The 22,094-nt window shown below is 35.9% G+C and overlaps 2 protein-coding genes across 3 annotated transcripts in view; one reads left to right on the top strand and one right to left on the bottom strand.

The window, feature by feature from the left end:
• LOC149419800 (popeye domain-containing protein 1-like) overlaps positions 1 to 16,981 on the bottom strand; it is a 157,592-nt gene extending 140,611 nt beyond the window's left edge. For both annotated transcript variants that reach the window (XM_089637034.1, XM_089637033.1), the window contains exon 1: positions 16,011 to 16,981. In XM_089637034.1, coding sequence (XP_089493160.1) covers positions 16,011 to 16,538 — 528 coding nt within the window. In that variant the 5' untranslated portion in view covers positions 16,539 to 16,981. The remainder of the gene's footprint in view (positions 1 to 16,010) is intronic.
• A 1,480-nt stretch (positions 16,982 to 18,461) lies between these two features.
• LOC149419799 (epoxide hydrolase 4-like) overlaps positions 18,462 to 22,094 on the top strand; it is a 32,964-nt gene continuing 29,331 nt past the window's right edge. The window contains exons 1-2 of the mRNA XM_089637308.1: positions 18,462 to 18,978; positions 20,666 to 20,967. Coding sequence (XP_089493434.1) covers positions 18,637 to 18,978; positions 20,666 to 20,967 — 644 coding nt within the window. The 5' untranslated portion in view covers positions 18,462 to 18,636. The remainder of the gene's footprint in view (positions 18,979 to 20,665; positions 20,968 to 22,094) is intronic.

Raw genomic sequence — 22,094 nt, 5'->3', positions numbered from 1 at the left:
AATTTTGTGGTGTCTTAAGTAGCTTATATAATACATTTGTCGAAAATATACAGTTTTCACGTAAAGTTGGACAAACATTGAAAAAAACCACGTTTAACCCTTCTGGTAAAAAATCTGTTAGTTCCATTCCGTCACCAGAAGTCAACCTTTCGGCTGGTGCGAATTTTTGGTGAATATTTTTTGTGCTCGTCGTTTTTGAGATAGTTCTCGGGAACAGAGTTCCAAATGACCCAACAATTTATCCAAGGAAAAATTGTTGGGTCATTTGATAAGACCCTGAGACAAAGCGACAATCCAATGAAATACTTCTCCAGCGCAGTGCTTGGCATACTGACTGGGAAAAGGTAGCTAGCTGCATACGGTTCTATCAGCAGAACCCGGTACTAAAAAAACTAAACACCCCGCAATATCAGTTCGGTTTGCGGCATAAAAATAGAAAAAAAAAATAACACATATTAAAAGAAGGATTACAAAACAATATTATACAGTGTAAACATACTAATATGATTTAAATTAACTAAAATTTACAATCAGACTACAGGAAAATAAATATAAACGAATAACAGTTTTAAAAATCAAGTGAAATGCGTTTTCGTTCTTTTGTTCCTATTAAAATATCTATAAGGTAGAAATAAACGAATTTGTATTATGGTTGCATTGAAAGATACTTTATTTCGTGTAATTGTACTAGGAACGTGAAACGAAATCAATTGCAATAAGTATATTGCATTGAAATATTCCATAGGAAAAAAAATCAAGTCATTAACTTCCGTGTAAGTAAATATTTACCTAGTTACTAATAAGTCGAAATGTTAGTTTTATATTTAAATACTTTCAGAATGCATGTCATATCGGAATCCAAAATTTAATTTATATTTTTTACTCCAAATTATGTCAGGAATCACTGGTTAAAATAAGTCAAATATTTCCCTGTATACATATGCTGATTTTTTAAATGTTCAACTCGATAAAACTTATAATATTTTGGACTAACCGTGTTTTCCAACTTAGATAATCGAGGTGTAACTATATTGCCATTCTAATTTTGTGCAGAATTTGATGGAGTGATCACACGAGAGTTGCAGCACGCCGATTTTTCTGAGCAATATGATTGGCTATAAAAAGAAGCCAAGAGTTTTTTGACTCCCAATATGAACAGGGTATAAATAACTGAGGGACGAGTGCCAGAATCAACGTGGTATTTTTCAATAGTTTATTTACTCTTTTCGATTACTTTGTAGGGCCTATGGCTAACGTAACTTTTCTCTGTCTCCGAGCAACTGTTTTCCGTCCCTACCCATTCGAGGAAGTGTTTCAATTACGCTTTTCTCATCTGTAAGAAGCTGTGCAAGTGACGAGGGTCTGAAAGGATCTATTGGGGATTGGAAGGAAAGAACTGCACTTTCAAGAGAAAAGCTCTAAAATATCCGCCTCCGAAAGGATCTTGAGTAAAAATAAGAGACAAAGATTGTTTGCCATGCGAATCTAAGTAGGTAAATTAAATTGCTTGTGATATGAGACAATAGCAAATAATTTATCTGTAAATTCTATTTTTGAAAATGTCTGAAGTATACAGTGAATAAAAATCTAAAATTCCAATCTTTCAAATTCAATATGAAATAAGTATATTACAGACAACATGTATTTCACATCGAGGTATGTAGATAGTCTATATTCCTTGCAAAATCAGTGTAAAATGTTGTTCCCGTGCGGGAAGTAGGAAGGGAGGTGTGGTGGCTGTCGATGTCGCCCGAATCCTTCCGACCGCGAACGAACGAACGGAACATTTGGGTTACTGGCACGCCAACTTCAAGCGAGTTTTAACATTAAAAAGTCAATTTACACGACTCCTGATTAAGGTAAAACCCTATTTACTGGTGAAAAGTTATACCTTTGCTTTCCCTATATTTGCAGTACGACTTGTACAATAATCTCAGCGTGCTTGTCGGCATTTTGAAGTTATCGCAGGAGACCGTGGCATCTCACAGCGAACAATGAACCGATGTAAGTGGTTCATAATCCTAACGCCAATGTTGGCTCTATCTATACTTCAATGGTATTTCATAGAATTTAAAAGATTATTCAATTGTTTTATTGGAAATCAAACTGCGTCTTCAACGGCATCTTTCCTAATCATTTTCTAAGCGAAGGCTTGTTTGCCTTGGTTTTCTTCTCGTTAATTTGTCTTACATCAATCAGATTCTTACAATATCCCGAGATTCTTTGATCTGTGAATATCCTTCTTATGAAGTCACCATACTTTTTTTGTACCTCATTTCTGTTTATATTACCATTACCTAAAACATTTTTTTAGTTAATATGAGTTGTAACGAAATAAACCACCAACCCATTCAAGTAAATTCCTTCACATCTGAATGCATCATTTCATAAATAATGTTTCGTCATGGGCGCTAATGCGACTAGACGTCGAGAGTATTATCGTTAAGGAATATTTGCATACACTGTCGTATGTCGTGTGACGGACACGATAATAATATTATAAAGTAAGAACGTTCCCTAATGGGTTCACCAACAAGGAAAACATTAGCGGTAGGTTACCCGGGTGATTAGGAGAAGACATCCTTAGATACAGCAAGTGTGGAGGAGTACTAAGATTTTATTATTTTTTATTAAAGACAAACTTTCTTGTAAACAAAAGTTTACCTTTAATAAAAAAATAATAATATTTGACAAGTCAAAATATTTCACCATTAAATGACGATATATTATATATCAACGCCACCTAGTGAGAAATGAAGTATTTAACAATACCTTTTCTACAAACATAAAGTTCAGTCAGGTGAAAAAAGCTATAATTGTTGAATGAAATACCAGTATTTATTGAATTATTTGGCGGTTAAAAATAAGCCGACGTAGCACAGTGGTTCCGTTCAACTGACCGGCAATCAGAATCATCTTTAATTCTTTGCCGTTTGCCTCGGGTTCGACTTTGACTATTTAAAAAGGGTCGTATACTATAAAAAAATACATATTTCATTTTCTGATTTCAAGGAAATAAGATATGAGAGACTTCGTCTAACAATTATGTTAATGCTAATGAAATATGATTACTAAAACACTGACAAAAGGGAGGACGCCTTAAAAACTTGTCACAACAAAACAACAACCAGTTTTTTCGGTAGTTATATGAGTTTACGCTCTTTGACTGCATCCGACCGCCCCACAGTGGGCTGAAAATCGCCTTTCATAGACATAGAGACTTGAATTTTCAAGGGTTTATTTTTTGGCTAGAAATGGATTCTGCTGATCATTACTATCTATAAAATTTCGTACGAAGCAATTGCGTGTACAAATGAAGGAGTTATAATTTTTAAAGAAAAATTTGTATGGCACTGACATTAAAAATTAGGCTATCTCTGGAATCATAAGGTTGGTCATTCTATCCTTACACAGAGATTTACTACTATTTATTTGTATTTTTTTGACATACTTCGTATTGTGGCGCAACTTGCGATTTTTTTTTTTAAATCCTCAAAGTTAAAAAAAACACTTTTTAATGTTGATGATTCATTTTAATGCTTAAACTCCTTCATTTGTACACGCAATTGCTTCGTACGAAATTTTATAGCATAGTAATGATCAGCAGAATCCATTTCTAGCCAAAAAAAATACCCTTGAAAATTCAAGTCTCTATGTCTATGAAAGGCGATTTTCAGCCCACTGTGCGCCCCAATGGCCTTGACTATGCCCACGATAAGCCATCAGAATCGGTTCCGAGTCGCTACCTGTTACCCGCAGACATTGTTATACCGTTTATTTCCTGTCGACAGCCGCCGTGGGAATCTGCAGTATCAAAACTAAACAACACTACAGCAAAAGTACACAACACACACGATTCCATCTATGCCCTTCCCTTGCATTGTCGGTGGTCAAATCATCTCGGGAGTATGGGAATTATTGCATTATTCTGAAACAACTGTGAACTGGAGAACAATGAAACTGCATGTAACTAACTGAAATTGATGAGTTTGTCTTTAAGCCTGCTTGTGGATTGTGTATTATCTGCTCAGGTCTGAGGTCTGCTCATTATCCCGGAATCACAGAAGACAATAACATAAGGTCCTGTCCCTATTCAGTGAACAGCCTCGACCGCGGTGGGCAGGACAATGGGACCATACAACAATTCTACCGTAGTTTAAACGCGGAACGCCGTCAAAATGGATACGACGCGCGTTACGAGCGAATTCGTGAAACATATTATCTCTATATCGGTCTTTTAACCAAGATGTATTGTAGTGTTCCATTTACACGACATTTTAAGCCGAAATACAGATAAATCCGAGCTCTGAGATCCGTGTTAGGTACGCGCGGAGCAACTTGCTATTTTCCTACTGTCTTTTCAAAACGCGTTTACACGCGGACAACGGTGGTGGGGACGGGGGTAAGACACTATCCTGCGGAGATACAAGCCTACTTTTGCCGATACACATAATATGCGTCCATTCAAAATCTTCACAAAGTGTATTTTTAAATCGAAACTGCTCAGAAAAGGTTTCCACGTTACTTGCCATCGACTGCGTGCGTGACAAGGTAAATCAGTAAGCCAAGTGACCAGAAGATTGCTCTGATAAACGCAGCGTGCCGCTCTCAAATGTCACTGCAAATGCAAACCATGAATAATAATATATTTATAGTGTCTCACGACCGAAAATGGACACTTCGCCAGCTGGTCGGCGGAACCATTATTATTGTAACCAAGTTAGGTTAGGTTAGTACGTACGTACATAAGTGCCGGCTTAAGTGTGTACATAATGCAATTATCTCTAAGTACATAATGCGGAGCGTGTGCACATTTTCAATAACTTTATACGCGACAAACCAGTATGACAACTCGGCGTTTCTGACGAGGTGTACGCATATCCCTAATTTATACGGAGGAGGGTTGTGCAAACTGCGGCAAGCGAGCTTCTGCTAAGTGCTAAGTGGGCTAATAACCTTCAGGAAAATTATTAGTTCGCCAGGTAGAAAATACCGTAAAACACAAGCACATTTTTTATTCTTAAATTAGTAACTTGCGGTGGCTTAAACTTAATTTAGAGTTTAAAGCTAGCGGTTTTCACAACCGTATCTACGTCAGTACCTACAGTATTACAAAATTAATATACAGGGTGTATCGGCACGTACCCGACAAACTTTAACCAGCTTTTCCTTAAAACATTTGGAGTAAAAAATGTTATGGGCACTTTGCTGTCCGGTAACATTTTTTTTTTCAATTAAAAAGAAAAAATGATAAAAAAATCCACACTCCGTCAGTGTCATTGGCATTGTTTCTCGTGTTGAACAGCTGTTATTAGCAAGTGTGTCAAAAAGCGTGTTCGCTCTTTCATACACACTAAATAATAATAGCTAAAAATGAGACGAATGGTGCCATGCCATTTCGTTGTGATCGTAAAAGCGCGCTAATGTAGGTACGTACGTATATTATTCAACGAAACTCGAATAAAATATTGCAAGGTGGGTTTTCAAACTTTGACAAAGGATAAAACATGTGGTGAAAATATGAATTTTTTTTTTTATTAAAAAAAATGTTACCGGACAGTAAAGTGCCAATAACATTTTTTACTCCAAATGTGCTAAGGAATAGCTGGTTAAAGTTTGTCGGGTACGTGCCGATACACCCTGTATAGTGTGCATAGTCAACTCATCCGGTACCAGTGCTTTAAAAAGGCTAAGGCAGCGCTTTTTGAGAGCCTACTGGTGCTGGTTGTACTGGGGAGGCTGGGAGAGAAGGATTGGTGGAAGCAAAAAGGATAGGATCCTCACAAATGGAATGACATCAACAACGAGTTTAAAGCTCTACAATCAATAAGATCTAGCTCTAGCTGTATAATCAGAGTACCCTATACGAGATTCACTACAAATGTCCCATACAAAAATGTAATATCCCGCCACCTCACAAAATATATTTGTCCCAACTGTTTTTCTTCGCATTACTACATAAATTTGGAGGTGGTGGGGTGTTTGGCCCACCCAAGGATACGAAAATATTCTGCGGAAATTATAATTTGGCGGTGCAAGATTTTAGCTCTTTCACACCTCACCTTATTTGAGGTGGGTTACCACAACATCTCATTTCAAAATTTTAGTACCTCATACAAACATTACAAACTCATTCAAAAAAATTGTGTCCTACCCAATTTTCTTCGAAATTACTTCAAAACTTTTGAGTTGGTTAGTTAGTTATTTGCGTATTGGAACTACATTACTACATTTTTGCTCGTTCACACCTCACCCCATTTGAGGTGTGTCACCTCAACATCTCATTTCAGTATTTGAGTACCTCATATAAACATTACAAACTCATTCTAAAATTATGTCCTACCATAGACATATGAATATTAGTAGACCTGCCCTAAGTGATTAAAAGCGTATTATCCCCACTCCCCATACCGGTTCCATTGGAGCCGGCTGGGCTCGCGTATGGCCTCAAGTGAAATTTGAAAACGTGACGTCATCATTCTTGTGCGAACTATGGTCGAGGCATCATCGGTTCATTTTACGAAATAACACGGCAAAATGTTGACTTGTGATATGAAAACTTGTAAAAATAGATGTGAAAAAGAGAATAAACCCAATTGTCGTATTACATTCCATAAGTAAGCATTATTTTACTTTATTTTAAGCTTATTCACACCGTATTATATGGATCAGTTTTAGAAACATATACTATCACATGTAGCGATTCTCAAGTGTGCTCATCGTTGTTTACTGGGGTAAGTGAATTATGAAACATTTGTAAAAGTGTCTTAACTAAATACTCTGAAACTAACTACGACTCTGCAAACAGAAGAAATTTACTTTGCCGAATTTGGACTTCGCAAATTAGTTCATAACGTGGCGAGTAATTTGCGCTCCCATATAAAAATGTCTATTCATTCAAAAGCAGATTTTACTTTTAAGAACTAAATGGTGATATTATAATGCGAGATGCCTATTTACTGTCAGATTGATTTATTGACGAATCACAGTCAGCTTAACCCCCTTCGTTCTTCAACAGTTGATTTTACCCCTCGCCATTATCTTCTCGTCTATTAATTCCTATGTCTGTGTGTCCTACCCAATTTTCTTCGAATTACTTTAAAACTTTGAGGTGGTTAGTCGTTTGCGTATTGGAACTACATTTTTGCTCTTTCACACCTCACCCCATTTGAGGTGTGACACCTCAACATCTCATTTCAGTATTTCATACAAACTCATTCTGAAATCGAGTCCTACCCAACGCTAATAGCCATCGAATCAATCGCAATTAATTCAATAATAACTTGTTTACAGACTGGCCTCAGAATACAGACAGAAATATTTATAGATGACGTCAATAAGCTCAATAGGAATTGTATGCAAGTGTGATTCATATTGGAAGTCAAAAAGCTTAATAGAAACATTGGAACTTAAAAATGTTGTTATGAATGGCTAAAAAAATATGCCGGTAGCTTTTCGCCTCCAATAATAATGTGAACAGGGCATGGCAATAAACTCTGAACTGTTGTTTCCTCGGCAAGTTTGGCTCGTTAAATATCCATAAATACCCCGGCATTGAGGCACAAAGACGCCTTGCCCTGGCCGCTTGCCGCAGCCCTGCAGCGCATGAATAATAATAATCCATGCACTCGGAACAACACACCAATAGCGAGAAATTTACGAGCAAGACTCTATGAAATACTTTCATAAATGCACCAAGTAAAATCAGGCTATATTTTTGGCTAATATTGTCCGGTCCCGATTTTGTTAAATTCGTAAACAAGATTGAGATTCACTGATGATTACAGGTTTTTAGAGAACTTTTGTTCCGGTAAGTACTTTGAAATACATCTTAGAGCGCAAATTATCGAAATATTTAAGAAAAAAATGGCACACAGGAAACGAAATAATAAGAATTATAAAATAATGAGGAAAAAGTAGAAATAATAATATTTACATAATTTTAAGTTATACGATTGCATAAGTAGCAAATTAAAACCCGCTGACGCCGTTGCTGTTTGAAAACTTCAACGGTTCTTTTTAAAAATAACAGAGGGCGCCACTTCCTTCTATGACAATCCTAAACTGCACAGTCATCAAGATAATAAGATTACTGAAAATATCGGCCAAACATGGTCGATAATTACTGTTTAAAATTTGACCACATCAAATCGATGAAACAATAATATTATTACAATAAAATCATGAAGTATTCAGATATTTCCTGATAATCAAGTTGATCAGCGTATCTAGCACGGTCGATCGATAAAGGTTATATCGATAATGTCGGTAACTTGTCATCGTTCCCGAGCATGAATGCACATCACCAACGAACAAACACCAGTTCACAATGACTAAATATTCTTAATTTATTTGACGTGAACTGTTATTTAAAAAAAATAGCGATCTGCAGTCGTGCTTGGGAACAACATGTTAGATCCATTGAGTTAGATACCCTGGTAAAATCATGTCTCAATAAAAGAAAGACAATACTCTCAAAGGGTTCTAGAACTAACTTTCAAGCCAGAACGAGACGTTATATCGAACTGTAATAGTTACCGTATTCCCTTCGGGGAATCGCGCATTTGTGCTCGCTCAAGAGCCTTTAGAAAGGATTCTGATTTAGTGCGATGTGTATTCGAAAGCTTTGTAAAAGGCTTTTGGCATGTTTCGAAGTTCGTAAAAATAAAATACTTGATTAAAAGTTGACGAGGGTCCGAATTCCAATAGAAAATTTTATTTCTTTATTTCGAATTGTAAACACAAAAGTAGAAATACGACAATACGATTCTTAGATGGAAATTTAATTGGTAATATACAATAATATATGTTCCAGTATACCGAGTGGTTCGCTACGTTTGGTGACTTTGCAGGGGTTTCCGGGTTCTCCGGGTGAGCTTTGTCCATGTCTTGAGGGCGGATGACTCTTTGACTTCTCCAGCCGGACACTCGACCCATCACCTCGCACAAGTGGGAGTGATGGACGCATACGTCCGTCACTCCTATCACACACTGACCTCCAGATTCCTACCCACCCCTCACACCATTTTCTTTCCCAGAACACCCTCTCCTCTCTTTCCTTAAAAATAACCTCAACACAACATACCCAAAGATGTCAAGGCCCTAAGGGAAAATATGTTCCTCGGGAACTCTTGTTAATGTAAAAAAATATATTATCGCGAGTGAAATGAAAGCAAGTGTCGGCAACACGGTACTCGTGTTGTTGAAGACTAAGGTGAGTTTATACATGGTGTCCGGAATCTCGTAGTACAAGCGGAAAACTGGTGAATCTACTTCATATTTCGAGCTTTCGTTATAGGTATAGAATCCGAAGTTGGAATTTTAATGGTAAAATTTGAAAAATTCGGTCCTTAGAGGGTTAGTTTCTGCTGTTTAATGTCTTTTAAAATCCGTCGAAGCGTAGACTATGCTACAAAAGTTACCTTATTTCATTAAGTTGCCGAAAAAACGAACAAATGTTATTTTTTAAATAATCAGCTTGACAAAACGTGTTTTTGGGGTTCCACGTGTTATATAGATTCACCAGTTATACCTAATGTTGTAAAATAAAATCCTGTACCTAGTGGGGTGGTCATAACATTAAATTTAAACACCAAAACTGATTCCAAGAGAACAGAGCAATTATGGTGGTGTACTAAGATTCTATGCGTACAAATTTAACACTATGCGTATAGATTTTAGATATTGTTGCGGTTCCGTAGACCGCTTTGCGGCTTATTGAATGAGCACGGGCTTAGAGGGGCTTTTGTAATTCGAGCCTCGGATTATTTTCACGCTAGATTAGTCTCATTTGGTAGCAAACTTCCTGCGAGCTAAAACTTCGAATTGACACCCGACTATCGCGACCCACATGGCCAAATTTGGTCACATAACGCGCTATGTAGGCGTACCTAACCTATTAGTGCCTATTAAATACGCCTATGTACACTTGGCCAGTGGCGTAACGCCCAAGTGGCCCTGGGGCGGAACAATTACAAACCCAATATTTTTTTTTTTTTTTGGAATAACTGAAAGATTAAAACCTTAAATTGTAATATTTAATTGTTGAAGACAATATTAGCGATTTTTAAACTTGAAAATTTGAAACAGAAAAATATACGGTCGCATCTAGACCTTGAACCCAGGACGTTTGCCTTGCCGGAGCGCTGCTCCGCCAACTGAGCTAATGGGACCACATTTCCTCCGATCATATTTAACTGTATCATACTTCGAATAAGAACTACCAACATTTATTTATTTACTAACGTACCAAGTCCAATTAACATATTACACGAAGTTAATACAACAGAAATGTTACAATAAAAGATGCCATGACAAACGTAGGGCACAAAAACAATAGAGATAATGTAAAGTCAAGACAGGATCAAGGCTCAAGGCTGAGTCTGTCTGGAATCAATGATGGAGTTTAATAAATTAACATTATCTTCAATTACCAAATATTTTTGATACATGCCTGTTACACAGACTTAAAATATACTTGAAAATAAAACTGTACATTTTTGGGTTTTTGATCGGTCACAAAGAGCAACAATAAAGAAGAGGTTAAATAAAAAGTTAGGTTAGGTTAGGTTGTCAGGTGAAGAGAGGCATGCCAGTGCGATTGCCAATACGTCGACGCAGCCACGTAAAAAGTTGCTGTTTTATTTTAATTGTATTTTATTGCGGCTGTATAACATGATGCTGTTATGTATAGAGTTTTAATTATTGTTTACACGACGCGCTATCACTTTAAAAGGGAATTACATCTTACTTAAGATATTGTCTAATTAGCTTCTTAACGATGTTGGACGAAGAGATACTACAAAATTTAATGACATGGTAAATTTTGGGGTGCAAAGGCCTTGCAAGAGATAGTGGTGTAAATTTACATAATATTGCATAAATTATTTTTTACACTTTTACACGACACGCTCTTCCTTATCTCTCGGAAAGGATTTAGGAGGGCTGAATACATAAAAAGTGCCTAATTTCAAAACCCTTTTAAATTTGCAAGATTATTTTTAAATTAGGATTTTGGTGGAATTTTAATTGATTGAACACGATTTGCCGGCCTCGGAGTTTCATCCCTCCTTCAATGTGGGTCTCTTAAAGACTTCTTCCTCTCCTCAAAAAGACCCTCACACGACATCCTCAAATATGACATAGGCCCCGAGGGATATAAGTTTCATCAGGCTCTCCTGTGTGGAGTTAATGTTAAAAAATATATTTAAAAAAGACAAAACGTGATCTAATTTGACGACATAAGGTGTGAGGTGAATTTGAATTTTTATTTTGGTGCAATTTGAGACATTATTAACACAAAAAACTGTTATTACGAAAGTAGATGATATTGTCATAACGAATTGATAAAACTTTGAGGATTTAAAAAAAAAAATCGCACCTTGCGCCACAATATGAAGTATATCAAAAAAATACAAATAAATAGTAGTATTATCTGTGTGTAAGGATAGAACGGCCAACCTTATGATTCCAGAGATAGCCTCATTTTTAATGTCAGCGCCATACAAATTTTTCTTAAAAAAATTATAACTCCTTCATTTGTACACGCAATTGCTTTGTACGACATTTTAAAGCGTAGTAATGATCAGCAGAATCCATTTCTAGCCAAAAAAATACCCTTGAAAATTCAAGTCTCTATGTCTATGAAAGGCGATTTTCAGCCCACTGTGCGGCCGCCAAAACTCTGTGATTGTGATTCCAAAGTAAAGCTTTTCGTTGTGAAATAAAGCTTACTTAAATATGAATATTTTCACCAAAATCGTAAATATTTTCTTAATCTGTGATATGTCTTTATTAAAAAATATATTCGTTTACGATACAACTTAACCGAATTCTAAAAATGTATATATTTTTAAATCGTAATATATTTTTTGTGCATCTAATATTTTTAAAAAATGTACGTTTGTTAAAAATCTTAAATCTCCGAAAGTTCTTCGCCGATTTTTTTGAAATTTTGACACAACTTTGCATTCGAATATGCGCGTAATTTATATACCTACATTATATAGATATCACCTGTGACAGGTAAAAACATGCTGGTTTTGAAAAACAGCACCATGTTTTGGACGTGAAATCAAGTGGCGTTATTGTTTCTCTATATGCATAGACAGACTAAGCCACAGCAAAGCGTGCGGGGTACAGCTAGTATTTTCAGCACCTTCAATAAAAATCAATTTCGATGTTTCACATCTATAATAATATCAAAGAGATTATAATATCTACATTAAAAACTGCCTCTAGGTGTTATTAAAAATGATCATAAAATGTGACGCCACCACAGACATAGGAATTAATAGACGAGAAGATAAAGGCGAGGGGTAAAATCAACTGTTGAAGAACGAAGGGAGTGAAGATGACTGTGATTCGTCAATAAATCAATCTGACAGTAAATAGGCATCTCGCATTATAATATCACCATTTACTTCTTAAAAGTAAAATCTGCTTTGAATGAATAGACATTTTTACATGGGAGCGCAAATTACTCGCCACGTTATGAACAAATTTGCGAAGTCCAAATTCGGCAAAGTAAGGCAGCTTCTATATTCAGAGTCGTAGTTAGTTTCAGAGTATTTAGTTAAGACACTTTTATAAATGTTCATAATTTACTTCCCAGCAACCAACCAGCTTTGTGTTTCGCGTCCAGACGTTTCTCGATGTGATAGTAACAACTGATTCATATTATACGATGTGAATATGCTTAAAATAAAATAAAATAATGCTTATATATGGAATGTAATACGACAATTGGGTTTATTCTCTTTTTTCGCATCTATTTTTACCAGTTTTCATAGTACAAGTAAACATTTTGCCGTGTTATTTCGTAAAATGAACCGATGATGCCTCGACCATAGTTCGCACAAGAATGATGACGTCACGTTTTCAAATATCACTTGAGGCCGTACGCGAGCCCAGCCGGCTCAATGGAACCGGTATGGGGAGTGGGGATAATACGCTTTTAATCACTTAGGGCAGGTCTACCTAATATTCATATGTCTATGGACGCCACTGAACCGAAATTCCTTTTTATGTAATACAGGATACATAAAAATATATTATCTAACTCTTGCAATTGTTTTTTGGACCCATTGCCATAATATTATGTGTTTTTTTAGTGTTGCGAAATCGGAAACAGTTAAGCTAACGAGACCCAGGTATGCAAACGGTGGGCATGTCAGTTAATTGGTAGGTACCTGGTACTTACTTTTAATGTTCAATTTATAAAAGTGCACATTAAGAGGAAGCTACAAGCCAAAAATGTGTATATTCTTCGTATACCTAATATTGTAGGTCATAGGCATTAAAATCGCTTGACAAACGGAGTCTAGAAACGTTCGATTTTAAGCACAAAACTGGTTTTCATTTATTTTGTAAATAATTTTATAAGAAAGCAAAAAAGTTAATCAAAGTAAACTGTCACAGATGATCTTAGCTATAATACTGAATTTTTAAAAAGATGTTACCTTTACGCGTTCATACATTTCTATTGAAAATATATTTTTTTTTGTAGTTTATATTTATATTTTTTATTGAGTAATTTATAATTTTATTTGTATTCTACTCAAGCGAAACGACAGGAAAAGCTTCAATTTATTTAAAGCATATTTTTTGGTATTCATAATGTACACCAATTCGTTATAAAGATTATTCAAAATAGTGATTTAGCATTAACCTTCCCCTTAATGTTTTTTGTCATTTATTTTCTGAACAGAAACAATATGTTTCAAATTGGGAAAATTCTACAGCTCGACACACCTATCTTTGCTGTCGATCAAAGTAAGAACTAACAAACGAATAGAAAATGTTTATCATTTTATTTGAGGTATATCTACACCAGCGACGCCACCGACTGTAAAGTTAAGTGTGTCAAGCTGTAATGAAAATGATGTTGCGTCTCTGGAAATGTGTAATTTGAATTATCATTTTTTTAAATGTGAATAACGCACAATAGCCTTAGACCCAGTGGAATCTGGAGCCACTGGATCTAAGGCATCTCCAATCGGGGTGTGTTTATGTTGCGACCATGAAGGGAGGGGGAGGGGATGGGTAAGAGGGATTTTGTGAAGAGTAAGATTGGCGAGTACCTGGCTATTCAGATTTGGTCACTAAATACAGATGAAATCATTGCAAGCAAGATTTCTATTCTAAATAAATGATCTTCCACCAGGGCGATACTGAGAGTATCTACCATTATTACGATAGCGTAGTGGGCTTTGCATTTGACTTTGTCAGGAAGTTCCAAGTTCTATTCCAATTCCATTTTTGTTTTTTTTTTTAATATTTCACCTGGTTTTTTTTATTACTTCATTTAATATCATTAACTTATTCTCTAAAAATAAAATTAAAACCTACCTCTTAAATCAAAGAAATGTGATAATAACTATTACCAATTACCATAATACCATTTTGTTTCAATGACACGTATCAAAAACTTTAAATAAAAAAAAATTAATTCAAACATAATAATTATATGTATTTGAAATGATTTTTCAGTTTTATGTATGCTGTTTTGTTGATTGCTGGCTCTACAGAATGTATATCATATTTCATGGAGTGAATGAAAAAAAACGATTTCTTTTTAATGTAAGTAAGACATAAAACATTGAGTAACTTTTATGGCCATTTATGTGGTATTATTTGACAGAAGAATTATGTCAGACCTGGTTGTGTTACACCTACATACATTAACAACTTAATTGACAACCCTGCCATCGTTGCCACTATTAAATTCTATGTGCCGACTAGAAACACAAGACAAATGTATTATTCTTCTGCAATACATGCACAACCAACTAGCAGATACACTCACTAACCAAAAGGATGCATGATCTGGGCAACAAGTTTGAGGGGTAGTATTGACATGTTTTCTGACTCCATTTATAGTAGGTATTAAGTGTAATCTATACCAGCACTTTGTTGAATCCTACAAATTAGAATAGCGTTGGTAATGTAGTTTTAGTGATTGTTCTTATATGTAGTATTGTTCTAGTTTATATATTATTTTATTTTACTGTTACATGTTTTAATAATAATGTTTCATGTTCAGTTTAACATTATTTCATGCTTTGTGTATAATATTCAATGGGTCACTAGATATATTCTGTTCTCAAAAGCCCGACTGGGTATAAAAAAAATAAAAAAATATGCAACTAAATCTAAAATATATCTGATGTCCTAAATAAAATGATTCTAACATACAACAAAGTGTTATCATGTATTTAATGTTTAGATTACAACTTAAACATGATTACATAGATTACATGTATCTATGGGACGGTGAAAAGCAATATTGATTACTAAATTAGAATAGAGTAACCGTTACTTAATAATTACAGCATTGCCTTTTACTTTTCATAGATTGAATGCCATAGATTAAGGTTTTTGTAGAAGGCCTGTTAAAAATTCAATTTGCATTATTTATTTAATCAATAGGTTGTAGTTATGTACTGTTTTGAAGCAACGCTTACAAAATAATAATCCAAGTATTGATTTATACAGGCTTGAACTCTAAAAAAACGTTATCCTTTTTGTGTGACCGGTTTAAAGTAGAACATTATAATTACACAGGCAAGGTATCAATCTGCTATGAATTTACTTACCACAATGTTATGGATAGAAAATTTGAAAGAAACAAAATAAAAATTCATGAATGAAAACTTTAAATTAACTCTTACATGACATATATTATAAAATATTTATAAGAGTGAGTGAGTATATTTACCTCCTCAACTTATTTGGAGAACTTGATGGGTCTCAGGTAGAAGAGAAGCACAGCAATGTGAACTTTAAAATAACTCTTACATAGATACTTCATAAAGCTTGTTTACACATCGACTTTTAAGCGTCATTTTCTTTTTGTATATACTTACTCCTCCAATTACAGCTCTGGAGCTCACCTTATGGAGTAGTAGAAATTAGGAAAAAAATACATTTATTTTACATACTGTTATATATAAAATACCTGATGGGAACATGTTATAAAAGATTTAGAAAAGTGAGCGAGTAATATTTACCTCCTCAACTTCTTTGGAGAACTTGATGGGTCTCAGGTAGAAGAGAAGCACAGCGATGTGAACCAAGTTTATAGCAACAAACACAGCATTCCACACCACAGCATCGAAGAAACACTCTATGGTCCAAGCCCACAGCGCCGTGAACCCACAGCCGATCAGGAGAGTACAGCGGAGGAACAACATCCCATACATCCCATTCGGGGCGAGATAAGACAAGAAGAAGAACGCATTGGCAAGCTGAAAGTAAATGTGGTTGGGCTGTTTCCATCGCAAACAGTAGTTTACTCCAAACACAGCCGAAATGAAGTTCTTATCATAAGAAGAGTAGTTGGCCCAGTCTTCAATTGGGTGAATGGTGTTAGCCTGTGTATCTATCAGCCCCATCTCTGCAGTTGTGCTTATATAGTCGTCCAGACTCGTGGAATAATCAGTAACATTTGGGACTATGGTGGATGAGAGCAGACCATTGTAGGACCCTGTAACATTATAGTCTGCCAAACTCACTGATAAGGCACTTAAAAAAAACATCACGGCATCGATTGTTATGTTTTTAAGTGAACAACTTCAAACTAAACCCGAACAAACACATGATTTCTGTCCAATTATCACATCCTACCTACACTCGATTCAGTATACAACTAAACGTTAATTCACATGACAGTCGGAAACAGGAACTTCGGAGATATCAAGTCACTTGATGAATTTGAATACATTAGCTCAATTCTTTATTGTATGAGCGGTAGATACATGGGTGCACATAAAATAAACAAAATCAATATATTTAGGAAAATGCACATAAAAGCAGGGAACGATTGCGCACATACACCCGATGAATAACGATTTAAATAATAATTTAAATGAAACAAAAATTATGACATATGGTTCACTAGGGTTATTTCATGTTATTGATAATAATTCGTATTTGAAAATTGACTGATCCGATTTGACAACCAGCCGCAGACCGCCAGTTGTTTCTGTTCGAATCGGACGCAATGTCATTAGAGATGGTTGATATTCCTGAGGCCGTTACTTTGTCCCGGTTACTTTGTTCCGGTGACTTTGCTGTCACTGGATCGGTAATAATTATAATATATTATATTAATTTTCGGAGGAAGTGGTTATTTAAGGAACTGATTCCTGTTCCGAACATTAGAGAGAAAAGTAAAGTTCGCTAAAGTAAGACTGTTTTGCAGCGCAGTTCATTGTGGGACTTTTCTGCGTATTTTCTGAAGGTTCGTTTTCTGAACCGCCTATCGTAGTGACGCTTAAAATGAGTGAAGTTGGTACATTATAACACATTATTTGTAAAAATGTAACAAAATATTTCACCTTGGATAGAGTAGAGGATAGAGACAGAAAGGGAGACGGTCATGCCCCTTCCCCTATCTTCTCAATTTGCTTTGTTTCCCTTTCCTTGATTGGCTAGTCTATCAATTTGAATGTTTATGGAGCCATCTGTGGATGAGCAGTTTGTAAACAATTTTTGAGATATTTACACCCAAACGTTGATCAGTAGGAGCCTTGGCAAGAAATACCATTACCAAAGATGACTGATGCACTAGCCACTGCATTGTTTCATTTTAATTCTGTGCTTGGGAACCAGTTTTTTAAAAGGTTTTTGATTTCATGAGGGGTGTTCAGGCGGCTAACGAATATTTGGGTAAAAAGGCAAACTAAGCCAAACGGCTCCTGGCGCGAATAAAATTTTGGCGCCCCTTATCAAAACCTGTACACGCCTAGCTAGGTGATCACTGTGATCAATAATATTGAAATAATTTGTATTTTTAACGTTTTTGTGAAAAATAATCTCAAAGGTGGTGTGTTAGAACTGATAGGTTTTAGGTATTATCATTATCAGCGCTTTGGCGATTCAGTGTCCGGAGCGGTCTGCTCCAATTGCGCCCGGATGGGGCTGGCCCTGTAAAATAGGGCCCTTACATTTTTTGGTCATTATAATACACGAAAGACGAAAATCGTCTATAAGGAACCGGTTCCAAAAATAAACGGTTCCTCAGTAAAATATTCTATTACAGTGACAAGTAACAGCTACCAGGATAAAGTAACAGGAGCAAGAAAGTCTGCCCAAGTCTGCCATTCATAGTAATAATATTTACCTAAAAAAAAAATTATTTTAATAAAAAAATTCAAATATCTTATTAGCCGAGATATAATATCGAGAAATAATTATTTTGTTTTGTTTTGTCAAACTTATGTACCTACACAAAATTAATTTGCATCTAGCCGAATTATTAAAATAATTTATTGTCTTCGACGGGATAATCCAAAATAATCATATTAATTTGTTGGCGAAACTGTACAATTTTGTATCCCGGCAACACAAGAAATTTCAAAATATTTTTGAAATTTGTCCCGGCTTTTTAGTTTCCTTCAACTGCAAGTTCTCTGTCACTGTTATCCTGTCAAATAAGTAGGTTAACATCAGCTGTTATTATTTCTGGGTTGTTGCTGTTCCTGGGTTGTTTCTAGTAAAGAATAATTTTTTCACCTAGTCATTTCTATACATATAATTATTGGTGGCGCTTTGCGGCGTTTTACCAGCTGGATAATCTTGATAACAGTTGACTGTGTCGGTGACCTTTGATATCATTCTGAAAACATACTATCAATGAATAAACGCAATAATTCCAGTCATGTTTCTGGTAATGATCTTCAGTTTCAGTGTGAAATCAAGCGTGGAGGATACGTTTCGGAGTTATTTAACAGCACGCGAAGCTGCATTATGGCGGCTCTTGAGATGAAGGATGAAAGGGTTATAGTTCCGATATCGTTTTGGGACACAGTGCAAATTTACGCGTACGCTTTTATTTATAGTCTGTGGGTTTGTTCTAAAACGTTAGCGCGGTGGATTTGGAATTATAAAGTGTCGGCCACATCCAAAACAAGAGATAACCCGCCGCTTATTTTGGTTGATTCAACAGTTGGAAGACATTCTTACGTTAAAGTAAAGGTAAGTTGAGCAATATTGAACATTTCTTTCACACATCAATATTTTTGTTGTTTGTCAAAACACGAACAATAATATAGTTTTTTGAATGGTTAAATTGTCTAATACATTAATAAAATCAATACATCTCTTTTGCTCATTGCCACTTTGAGCCAAGTACCTAAGTAATATTTATTTTTATTTTAATCATTTTGAGTTTTTGTTAATTTAACATCTGCCACTTGAGCAATTGGGTATACCCAATTTCTACCGATTTATAACAAGTATCTCGTTAACTCTTTTAAGTTCCAAACAAAAGTTATTTTTGAAGATAATATCTATACATTTGTTATGCCGAAACGTTAATTATAAATTTCAATATTAATTTTAATATTAAATTCTTCGATAGAAAAAATCGCAAAGTAAGCTCCAAAAATTATTAAAAACACGTTATGTTCTGTTATTTAATATTTTATAGGCATGAAAAAATTCACATTGTATTTTTAAATGCAACTAAAGCATTTGTCGAGAGATTTTTGTTTTATTTCAAACGGGTTGTGTTTTATTAAATATTTAATATTAGTTCTCTCCCTCTAACATTCGTATTTACATATATCTCCCTTTCAAACCATCTTAGAACTCTTACAGCCTGGCAATTAAACAAAATTTCAGGTATTTAACTTTACTGCTACTAATGCTTGAATTACACCTGCCGAGTGCTCGGCTGAGACAGTGGATAGAAGCAAGGCCCAACAGCAAAACTCGGTAAATGCGATCTGCTGAGTCAGCCTGTGAAAGGGGCCGTTCAAGTATTATGTAAGCACTATAGGGGGGCAGGGGGGTCTTTGATTTGCTTATTTTTGATGACATGGGGGGTGAGGGGGTCGAGATAGTGATTACGTCAGCACTGCTCAGCAGTAGTTATTTTTTTTTACACATTGGCAACCCACACATTGTCTATGTTTGAAAACCGAATACATATTCGGGGATTCCCACCGTGTCAATAAAGTTTGTTTAAATGAATATTATGTGCATTAAAGTCCTCTATCCTAAGCCTATTTTATAAGTGCTGCTTATGAATCAATAAAAAAACAGAATACATTAACAGAAAAATGCATATAGGTTCCAATTTTTACGTAAGCATGGGAGGGGGGGGTAAGAGCTTTGCTTACTTTTGGTGACAAGGGGGAAGAGGGGGTAAATAATTGTAATAAATCTGCTTACGTAATACTTGAACGGCCCCAAAGAAAAAAAGTTGAAAATTGTGTTGTTTGTTGTAAAACTCTCTTAATTTCATTCTTTTTCCTCCATCGCAAAATCATGTCAGCAGCACTTATTAATCTCAAGTAACTGAATTGGCCACTGTCTCTTCTACAAGTGATCACCTCTACTCTCCAATAAGTTGCTCGTCCGAGTCATTCAGCACATGTAATTTGGCCTTTATCGTATGATGTTTTCTTAATTAGGGTAGGCATTTATGGTTTTGATATTATTAAATGTTTTGAATGCGCCAAACAAGCCGACTGGTTTACCCGAGATACTTAGAAGGTTTGTTATCACTTTTGAATTCTTTGAATAGGTGCAGTCTGAAAACCAGGGAAGATGTTTTCGAAAGTTTTACCTAAAATCCCAGTATATGTAGTTTATATGGAATTACTAAAAAAATATGTGTTTATTTTTGAGTGTTGACCCGAAACTACAAACATTTCAGGGTGCAAAACTTCACTATGTGGAAGCGGGCCAGCGGGGGAACCCGCCCATCCTTCTGCTCCATGGCTTCCCCGACTGCTGGGTGGGGTGGAGACACCAGTTCCCCGCCCTCTCCACCTCGCACCGCCTGGTCGCCCTGGACCTCCTGGGCTGCGGAGACTCTGACAAGCCTGCCTCCAGATACCATTATACTCCAGCCAAGGTTTTGGCGCAGCTGAAGATGGTCTTGGAGGGTTTGGCTGCTCAGCCACCCCACAGAGCGCCAACGGTGATAGCCCATGATCTGGGAGGACTTTTGGCATGGTAAGGCATTTTACTACTTCCAAAAGCTTGTCTGCAGGAGCATAATGACAATATGTGTTCATCTCTCATTTGGTCAATATGAATAATTACTCGTCAAATAAGGAATTATACAATTTGACCGTAGACCACCAAATTGATAGACTAACCCAGGGGTCTCCAAACTACGGCCCGCGACATCTTATGACCAGTGTCATCAAGGACCCGCGACAGCTAATGGCTAAGACCTTGCTCAGAAGGGGCGAAAACTCCGCGAATTTTTTCGTGCGAATAAATAAATATGCTCGTTGGCGAGGTACTTGGCACCGATACATTGCGTCCACAAGTATCGCGCGAATATATCAAGAGGATTTTTTTGAAAAATCTTTATTTGATTCGCAATGATATCAAGGTCTGAGAAACGAGTATCAAAAATTATCTTCAAAGCTACGTTATCTAAAGCTATATTTTTATCCCTGAAAATTCTATTGTCAACCCCCCCCCCCCTCCCTAGGACAGAAAATATGGGTGTCTAGAAATTAAAACGGTTTTGGCCCTCCGAACTCACTGGAGTAGTCAATGTGGCCCTCCGGCTGAAAAGTTTGGAGACCCCTGGACTAACCCATCGGGGAAAGAGAAACAAACCAGGTTGCGTAATGCGGAGGAGACGTGGCGTCTCCATTTCTATAAATTGATATGACAGTATACAGGCAATTCATATTGTAACATCATCATTTAATCTGCAAAAATAAAATCTGTTTTGGATTACTGGTCTTTTTACAATGTAGCGTAAATTGCTGGCTGTGTAAAAAACTTAACTACAAATGCCAAATCGGGTTGACAAAAGTTCGGGCTTGTTTCCAAAACTGAATATTTTGTTACACTATTTATTTATAATTTACCCACCTCACTCATTTTTAGCATTACTACACGACCCCATATGAAGACAGTTTTATACCCCGTATAAAGGAGATATACAAATACGAATGTTGGAGGGAGCGCTCTAATATTAAAAAATGATTATGATTAATGGGCGTAAGCGAAAATATTTAATAAAGCATGACTTATTTAAAATAGAGCAAAATCTCTTGACAAATGTCTTAAGTAGCATTTAAAAAAACACTGATTTTTTTCATATCTATAACATAACA

Source organism: Hesperophylax consimilis, chromosome 11, assembly GCF_061612785.1.
Source record: "Hesperophylax consimilis isolate HC1 chromosome 11, BYU_Hcon_1.0, whole genome shotgun sequence".
NCBI classification, from domain to species: Eukaryota; Metazoa; Arthropoda; class Insecta; order Trichoptera; family Limnephilidae; genus Hesperophylax; species Hesperophylax consimilis.
The sequence above is the reverse complement of the archived record's forward strand: the minus strand, read 5'-3'. Positions and strand labels throughout refer to the sequence as shown.